This window comes from Seriola lalandi, unplaced genomic scaffold (assembly GCF_002814215.2).
Source record: "Seriola lalandi dorsalis isolate HSWRI2012SDOR001 ecotype SW California unplaced genomic scaffold, Sedor1 jcf7180002054818, whole genome shotgun sequence".
Classification (NCBI taxonomy): domain Eukaryota; kingdom Metazoa; phylum Chordata; class Actinopteri; order Carangiformes; family Carangidae; genus Seriola; species Seriola lalandi.
In genome coordinates this window covers 5,140-14,292 of record NW_019525371.1, presented here as the reverse complement: position 1 = coordinate 14,292, position 9,153 = coordinate 5,140, and the positions used below count along the sequence as shown (strand labels likewise).

General features: G+C 40.6%; 1 protein-coding gene across 1 annotated transcript; it reads left to right on the top strand.

The window, feature by feature from the left end:
• The first annotated feature begins 5,330 nt into the window (after nucleotides 1-5,330).
• Nucleotides 5,331-8,553, top strand: rps14 (ribosomal protein S14). Its single transcript, XM_023426234.2, has 5 exons — nucleotides 5,331-5,414; nucleotides 6,610-6,760; nucleotides 7,720-7,881; nucleotides 8,217-8,293; nucleotides 8,444-8,553. Exons 2-5 carry the CDS (start codon nucleotides 6,612-6,614, stop codon nucleotides 8,509-8,511), a joined length of 456 nt encoding a protein of 151 aa, XP_023282002.1. The 5' UTR covers nucleotides 5,331-5,414; nucleotides 6,610-6,611; the 3' UTR covers nucleotides 8,512-8,553.
• Nucleotides 8,554-9,153: the final 600 nt, after the last annotated feature.

The window sequence follows — 9,153 nt, the reverse complement described above, 5'->3', positions numbered from 1 at the left end:
ACTCCCCCCACCACCACCACCAGGACCGTGATGAGTCTGTGGCCTGCTGCTCTCCCGAAGGAACTGTGTCTGTTGAAGGAAAGAAGGAAGGAAGGAAGGAAGGAAGGAAGGAAGGAAGGAAGGAAGGAAGGAAGGAAGGAAGGAAGGAAAGGAAGGAAGGAAAGGAAAGGAAAGGAAAGGAAAGGAAAGGAAAGGAAAGGATAGGCTGGACACAGGGGAAAGATAGGACAGGCTGCAGCAGGAAGCAAGGGTAAAGGAACTAAGGACACAGGAAAGAAATGAAGGAAACATGAGAAGGAACAAATCACGTAAATATAAAATGAATTAAATATAATTAAATTAAAATTAAACCATGGAAACGATGATTAACTAAGACTCGTTCCTGGTTTCACCTTCATTAATCTGGGGCCGGTAACACAAAACACCTTAAGTTCTCCACTTAAATATGACACTTAAGGTTTAATTTCTCTTTAGCTGAGGGAATTACTTAAGGGTGTTAAAATGTTTCCTTAGTTAAGGAAAAAAGTTAAGGTATTTACAGCAGTGAAATTGTACTGTTTCCATGGAGACCAGGGATCTTCTGCCATTAGCAACACTCTTCTTCATGGTGTCGTGTTACAGTTAAGATAGAGTCAGAGAGACCTTTAGTTTCTCCCTTTAGGTCTTTACAGTCTAAACACAGTTTAACTGCCTTTAAGTGATTCTTTAAGTATAAGACTAAGAAAAGGAGAAAACCTTAAACTTAACTCAACATTTTAAGGAAATCTTAACTCCGACTTTAAGGGAAATCTTAACTTAAGGTGTTTTGTGAATACGGCTCCTGGTTGTTGTTTCGGTGTAAAACTGCACAAAAGTATCAGCCAATCAGAATCGCTGACACGATCACCTGTCGTCTGCCGGGATCAACCTCCATCAGCCACAATGAGTTGGTCAGTACGGAGTCCCAGGAGAGACAAACATGTTTTCATCATGTATGAAGGACAGTCATGTGACTTCAGTCGTTAAATCAGATACTGACGTCGACTCCAGAAGAAGAATAGATCACATTTACTAATAAAAATATCATCAACAGCTGATTAGTTAACGAGTGTCTGACAGTAACACTAATATTTGTAACTGAAATTATTATAAACAGTAACTATAAAGTAAATGAATGCCACTAATATATATTAAGCTTAATTAACAGGTGGGTAAATTTAGATATGAATATTTATGCGATGACTCCTTCCATGAACAGCTCTTATACAACAGACCAGTGAATGACGAACTACAGCTTTATATTTATACAGTTTTAAAGTTGAATCCTTCCTTTGTGTGAGTCGTCAAAAAAGTCAAAGATTAAATAGTTAAATGTGACATTGTTGAATTATTAAACACCAAGAGAAAATACATGAATAAAAACCAAGAAATCGTTTCAGTATTGTTCAGTAAATGTAATAATTCTCCCGTCTTCACTGAGTTTATAAGAATCTGGATGTTAAATACGTTTATGCTCAACTGTTCGACCATTTTATTTCCCAACACACTTTTTTTATTTGTCTAAAATCTTTCAAATTTAAATATATTTCTATTTAATATATTAAATAGAAATATATCAAACTGCTGGAATTATCCTGGTAAATAATCAACTTTCTAATGTTAAAAATCAGCTGATCTGTTGAATGTTTCTCCCTCAGATATAATGAGGCTGCTGGTGTTTTTGGCCCCTCTGGGACTCCGTACTGACGACTGAGTCTCTGTGTGAAGCCTCTTCCCTCTCTCTGATATTATATATGATTTAATGATCTGACTCGTTGGACAGTGAGTTGAAGTGTTGTTGTTGGACTGTATTTGAGGAGGTTTGGTGGTGACGGCGTGTAGAAGCCGTTAGCTTGTGACGGAGAGCTTGTGTTTCTTCCTCTTCAGTGTTGAATCTGTAGAAACGTGATTTGCTGCATGCCGAACTTTGACTTTGTGTTTGTGTTTGACTTTGGTCTCTGCTGCGTTTCGCCGCTCGCTGCTCTCAGGTCAGTTTCCTGCCCTCGGGTGACTTGACTGGGACTTGTTAGCTTTGTTAGCATTCCTCACTGGGAGTGATGGCGGCTTCTAGCCGCGTGCTAACTGAAAAGTGGCAGTGCCGACTTTGATATTCTGCGACCTTTGACCTGTTGTGTTTGTCTCGGAGGCTTTAACAGCTTTTTACCGTCGGGAGAATGTAGAACTTTGTACAATCAGATTCTTACTATGATGATATTATTATGATTATATTGATTATATTGATTATTATTCTCAGTATTCTGCGTTTGTATATTTAAAGCTTTGTAATGTTTGAACATTGTGTGAATCACCTGTAGAGAACACACTGTTTATTAGCTCTATGATTTTGTTAGTATGATATGCATTATAGAGTGTGACACCAGTTCCCTTAGCAACCGCTGAATGTGTTCGCCGCAGCACTGCCGCCCTTCATGTCAATCAACATCTCGGCGCCATTTGGCGTCCCGGCTCAGAGACACTGTGAGGAAGCTGAATGTGACTGACCTGTGACCTGCGGGGGGCGGGGTCTCTGTGATGATGTCACCATTGAATCCAGGTCGACAGGGCAGGGTTACACTGCGGGGGTGGAGCCTGGTACTGGGGCTCACCTGTTTACTATGAACACTCTTAAAGCTCCGCCCACTGCAAAAGCAGAAAAATCTCATATATGACCTTTAAATATGACTCAGACTGACTCAGACTCTAATTATTATCTATTAATGATAATCATTCTCAAAATCAAATCCATGCTATGCTAATGCTAATGCTAACACCAGGACTAAGTGTTGTCCAGGTCTGAAGGTTTTTAAAATGATCACGTCTGTATAATTTACTGCATGTCAGACTTTTATTGTGAAAACCAAACGCTCTCACTATAAAATCAGTTTGTTTGAAATTGTTTTTTTTCTAACAGACTTTATCTTTTGATTTGGTCAATCGGTCATGGTTCAGGTGTTTGCTATGACACCTGTGTGACTCGGTCAGGTTCGGCCCCCTCCTCACTGAGCTGGGACTCTGACCGGCAGCTGCAGAGCGAATGTTTTCTACAGTAGACTAGTCGTGTTTTCTAAAGCTCCACTTTGACCTTTAAGACACTCAACAGTGATTTATCAGTGAATCTTCACCGGGACACACACAGTCCCAGAAATATCTGAGATGTCATTTTTTACTAATATTTAGGTGTTTATGCTTGAAACTGAAGAATTCATCTTAAAGCAGATTTCAGATTATTCCTCTGAACAGATGCCACCATGTTTTTCCTGTGTTTTCAACACATGCTCAGTGGGCGTGGCTTAACCATGTTTATCTGAATGACGGTAAAGCAACAACTTCCAACCTTCGGGTCAGAGTGAAACTCAGACTGTGTCGATGTCACAGGTTCATATACAAGCAGAAGGTTTCTCTGAAGACTTCACTCTGTCAGACTCACCTGTCAGACTCAGACAGGTGAGGGCCGGGGTTGGAAGTCTCTGTGTTGAGGCCTCACCTGCAGCACTGAGAGCATATTAACCACAGGAAGCTTTTCTTATTGACATGACAGGAAACAGCGGGGGGGGGGGGGCTTCAGACGAAGAACTGTGAGCAGGTCCTGAGCAGGTTTTCAACAAGCTAACATGCTAATTTGTGGCTAGCATTCATTGGTTACAGTTTGGAATGCTAATAATGCTAACAAGCTAACATGGTAACATTCATTACTATTATTATTATTATTATTATTATTATAATCTAACACTGAAGCTAATGCTAAAGACAAACAAGTCAACCTAAAGCTTCTGGTGATACATTAGAACAGAATAAAGAAACAGATCATTATGCTAACGTTAGCTCCTGAGCTAACTGACTCGTGAAGCCTCACTCAGCTCTAATGTGTGATACTGTCAGTGTAAAGACAGAGTCCATGTTGTGTCGTTTTAAAAAACACCAACACCTCAAGTTTTATTTATTCTTTGATTTTTAGTGTCTGTCCAAGTAAATTTGATGTTTTTGTGTCCTGACGGTTCCTGTCGGGTTCATCACTGTTTATTCATTAAAGTTCTGTCACTGTAAACCTGGATCAGGTCTGGATCAGGTCTGGATCAGGGTCTGTCTGGAGCTCCTCTGTTCTCTGTTGGTCATTTGTTTTTTGCTTCCAGACGCAGAAATGAAGTAAAAATTATTAATAAATAAAATATCCAACAATAAATAAACGTTCATCTTTTAATTTCCGGATGTTTTAAATGTTTTTTTCTGTTTATTTCTGTAATGAAGTAAAATCAAAACTTCAAAGGTCACACAGACTGAGTCCTCGCTGTTTCCCATTCATGATGGTCATGCTCGCAAATTCAATAATTAATGATCAATAATCATCCACTCAGCTTTTTCTACTATGATGGATATTGTACTGTAGTGTAGTGCTGCATGCCCAGTGTGTAACTGTGTGTGTGAGGGAGAGTGTGTTTTTAACCTTTTTTCTTTTGTAGTTTTCTGGAGTATTTTCTTCTTCTGCATCGTGTTCAAAGTGATTCTGTAAATAAACTGAGGTGGTTAAACGCTGCCGTCTGATTGGTCTGTTCTCATTCTCATTCAACTTTATTATTTCATCCAGTAAAAACAAAACATCAAGTCGTTTTAGAAAATGTTCACATCATTCTGGTTCGACTGAAGAACAGAAGACGCAGCACTGCTCTGTGTAAACATCTGTAGTCATCGATCATTCATTTACATTCAAATTAAATTGTGATAAAATGATCAAAATCATTAACTAATCATTAATAATGATGTAAGTAAAGTTTTCAAATGAGACATTTTACAGAAGTTTGTGCAAACTCAGTTTAAATCTCCATCTCATCAGATCAGCTGCAGATCTGAGGTCAGTGTGACGTTGTGAGAAACAGCAGCTGAATGTGTCTTTATTCCTTGTGTTAATGTAGAGAATCATTCGCAGTGACATGAATTCACAGTAATAATTCAGATACAAAATGTCAGCTGCAAAATCTGATTTTTTTCATGGCTGGTCAAAACTGAAAATAAATAAATGTAAAAATAAAAATAATAAAAACTGGCAAATCTAATAATAATAATAATGAGGAACATGTGAGGATGTTTCAAAAATGGGGGGGAAATCACAAATAAAATAATGTAAATAAATGTAGATATATAGATATATAGACAGATACTCTATTTATCCCCTAGGGGAAAATAAAATTAATTAATTGGCATTTATTGTGAGTTTTGATTATTTTCTACTTGTATTTAAGAGTGAATACAAATAAAATAAATAAATGTAAAATAAAATAAAGTTTCGCGTAGAGACCACACGGTGGCAGTAGTTACTTCCCGCGCTGGAATTCCTCAACTTCGGTCCCGGAAGCGGAAGTTCTTTCCTTTCTTGTTTCTGCTTGTTGAAGAGACACATATAGGTGAGTCCCGCTCGGAGTTTAATCCTCCATTAATCTCAGTTTCAGGTGATCATCCGGTAGGTGAACGTGTCTCTCGTGAATGTGTGACGATGTTCGAGTCTGTTCGGTCTTAAATTGTTTTTGTGCGTCAAACTAAATGTCGGATTTTAGATGTTTTTTTTCCCGCTGTGTGTCTGTGACGGCGCCAACACGACGCCATCTTCGCCCCGAGCGGAGTCCAGGAGCGGGGGAATAAATGTTAATTTAATTTAATGTGTATCTAACACATGGGGCAGATGCGTTACTGGGGTTTCTGGAGTTTGAAGTAAAGCAACAGGTAAAACTTGTCCAGGTGACGTTACGGACGCGCTCTGCAGAAGCTAAGATGCTAATGTAGCTCCCACTAACTGTCGGTTCTTCTTCTCCTGGTTCATTGAAATCGCTTCTTCCGTCGTTTCCCGTTAAGATGCATCGTGTCGGTTCAGAGTCTCAGTGTCGGGACGGTGGTTTCTCCTCCGGGTGAGATCAGGGACCCGGTGTCGGCCTGGAGCTGCTGTGCCCGGCCTGAGCGTCGGTTAGCCGGCGCTGGAGCCACCATGTGACCGGTCTCACACCGTGGATCCATTATCGGACACTTTATTCCGGTCGGTGTGAGTCTGATTCCTGAGACCTGTCGAGTCTGTTCAGAGGACTTCACGTTAGTTGAGTTGTAGTGGAAAGGTTTTCTCTCAATGTGCCAAGTTTACAACGGTGCAGCGGGGAGGTTTGATCAGACTGAGTTTCTTTACAATGAGCCTGAGTGAAGATGTTTACTGGGCTGATGGATGTTTCTAAGTGACTGTGTAATTATTGGTACAGCTGACCAGTGTGACGTCAGTTAATTGGACTTGGTAAAGGACTGCTTCCTGCTCACCTGGTGGTGATAGCTGAGTCGAGTCTTTGTTTCCAGCAGGTGAAGCTCTGCAGGATCCTGTTCCTCAGTGTAACTCAGGTTCCTGTCGTGGTGAATAATATAAATCTAATAGTTTATGTTATTGACGTGTAGATACTATGATCTTTAATACGTGACGTGTTCTTCACCTGAAGCTGTTTCTTCTTCCGTCAGTGTGTTTGGCTGAACATGACTCAGTTGTTCTTGATAGAGTAACTCAGGTGTCTGTAGATGCATCGACAGGTGATCATGTCTAACTCCCCTCCTCCTCTTTCTCCTCCTCAGACATGGCTCCTCGTAAAGGGAAGGAAAAGAAGGAGGAGCAGGTCATCAGTCTGGGTCCTCAGGTGGCCGAAGGAGAGAACGTGTTTGGAGTCTGTCACATCTTCGCCTCCTTCAATGACACCTTTGTCCACGTCACCGACCTCTCCGGGAAGTAAGTCCGATACACAGGCTGTTGTTTGTTTGTTTGTTTGTTTGTTTGTTTGTTTACTGCTCCATCACTGCAGAACTTCCTTCAGTATCAGTGATCCAGTGACATCATGGTAGACTGCAGGCATGAAGTGATCACAGCTGTCTCCTAAGCAACTGTACACTTCCGCTTCATCTTGCCCAAAGCATTATGGGAGCTGTAGTACAAGTTTGGAGGACAGCATTCTGTCATCAACTTCAGTGAAGTCTGATGAATGGCCCAGTGATTAATCTCCTGTCAATAAACCTATTGATTGATCAAAGTTTCAGTGTGTAAAGTTGAAGATCTGATGTTTAATAGACGAGTCGATAATCAATAACTAATTGTGTGAATTGATCAGGTTTAATGCAGGACAGTGACTTTTATTTTGACAATCCGCTTGATATTTTCATTCAGTGCTTAAGATCTTAAGCTGAAGGTGTTCATCACAAATTGATCGTTTCTACAACAGAATTATTGAACTGTAAATAAAATAAAATCAAACCTTTGTGGTGATACATAATTAATCAAAGTTAAACTAATAGGTTGGTTTTATCAGCAGGTTATGGATTAAATTATCAGTCCTGGTCCATGTCCAGAGGGATTTCACATGGAGACTTTTATTTTGTTAAGCGACACGTGTTTCCTGTTGACTCCAACAAACTGGATCTTTGAGTGAAGATGAAACATTAAAATAATTAAACCTCTTCCTTCAGATTGAAGGAGATAAAATGTTTAAAGTTAGTTAATTTTAGAAAAACAAAACTATTAATGAATCAGTTTGTTTTAACAGAAGAAGATAAACACCTTCAGTTTGATAAAGTGATTGATCTGATCGGCTCATGTCTGATCAATTAACCTGCTCTCAGGTGTTTCTATATGAAACACGATCTGTTTAAATGTCACCTGTTACCTGCTCTGACCACTCTCACCTGTGTTTCCAGGGAGACGATCTGTCGTGTGACAGGTGGGATGAAGGTGAAGGCCGACAGAGACGAGTCATCTCCATACGCCGCCATGTTGGCCGCTCAGGACGTCGCTCAGCGCTGCAAAGAGCTGGGAATCACAGCGCTGCACATCAAACTGAGGGCCACCGGAGGAAACAGGTAAACTCACCTGTCTGAACAGCTGTTTATTCTAGGGACGCCTCGATTGGTCGACTGGTTTTCATTAACGTGAAGATGCGAATTAAAGCTTGTAGTCATCGATGACCTGTGTGCTGTGTATTGTAGCCCCGCCCCCTGTCTGGCCGCCAAAACAAAACATGTTGACCATGAGAGAGAGACTGATAGAATGTGTTACAAACGTGATCGGTATCAGCTGATCTTTCATTGATGATCGGTATCAATACATGATGTTACAGTCACGAACCTTGATCTGTGTCTCACCTGCCCGTCGTCGTCTCACTGTCTGAGGTGTAACGAGTAAAACTGTGTTTCAGGACGAAGACTCCAGGACCTGGAGCTCAGTCTGCTCTCAGAGCTCTGGCTCGATCCGGCATGAAGATCGGACGCATCGGTAACACACACACACACACACACACACACACACACACACACACACACACACACACACACACACACACACACGGAACTGTTGTTTATTTTAGCGAACCAAGCCTTTACACTGACCTTTGACCTCCCGTTTCTTCTTCATGTGTTTGTTTAGAGGACGTCACTCCGATCCCATCAGACTCGACCAGGAGGAAGGGCGGACGCCGCGGTCGTCGTCTGTAGACCACAGGAAGATTTCTACCCAATAAAAAGATTAAAGTCAAAGACGAGCTCGGAGTCTCTGTTCACTGATCTCTGATAATTAATCAATAATTCATCAGTACACCTAATGATCAACAAGTTTAACAGTATATTTTCAGCTGTTTCTCCAGTTCAAACATCTGGTTCCAGAGTCGTCGACTTAACAACAATATAAGTGAAATCTGTTTTTGTTCTGGTTCATTTCTCAACATGTTTCAGTCTTAAACAAACTAATCATTTTGATTTTAATTTAAAGATCACTTCCAGAAAGAGGATGAAGTTTCTCTGGATCAGTTTTCATTTTAACCCTTTAACGACCTGATGACAGTCAGAGGGTTAATGATCTTTATGATGTGGCGATCAGACATTGCTAAATGTGGATTTTGAAAGTATAAAGACTGAAATGAAGCAGAAGTTGAAGCTGCTGAGTCGGGTCAGGTGATTTGAAGATTTTTTTTGTTTTGTTTCATAAATAAAACAATTTTATCAGATTAACATGAAATGACAAAACTGAGCAGAATAAGTGAGTCTACAGAGAATGTGACTGTTCCTGTTGTGGGTGTAGTTCAGGTGTAGTTCAGGCGGTGTCCAGCAGGGGGCGGCAGCAGACTGAAGCTTCCCATT

Bases quoted from the DNA above. Each gene is read 5' to 3' on its own strand.
- rps14 (XM_023426234.2), top strand. From the start codon at position 6,612: ATGGCTCCTCGTAAAGGGAAGGAAAAGAAGGAGGAGCAGGTCATCAGT. The intron at 6,761-7,719 runs GTAAGTCCGATA...CTGTGTTTCCAG, and splicing joins GTCACCGACCTCTCCGGGAA to GGAGACGATCTGTCGTGTGA. The intron at 8,294-8,443 runs GTAACACACACA...GTGTTTGTTTAG, and splicing joins CATGAAGATCGGACGCATCG to AGGACGTCACTCCGATCCCA.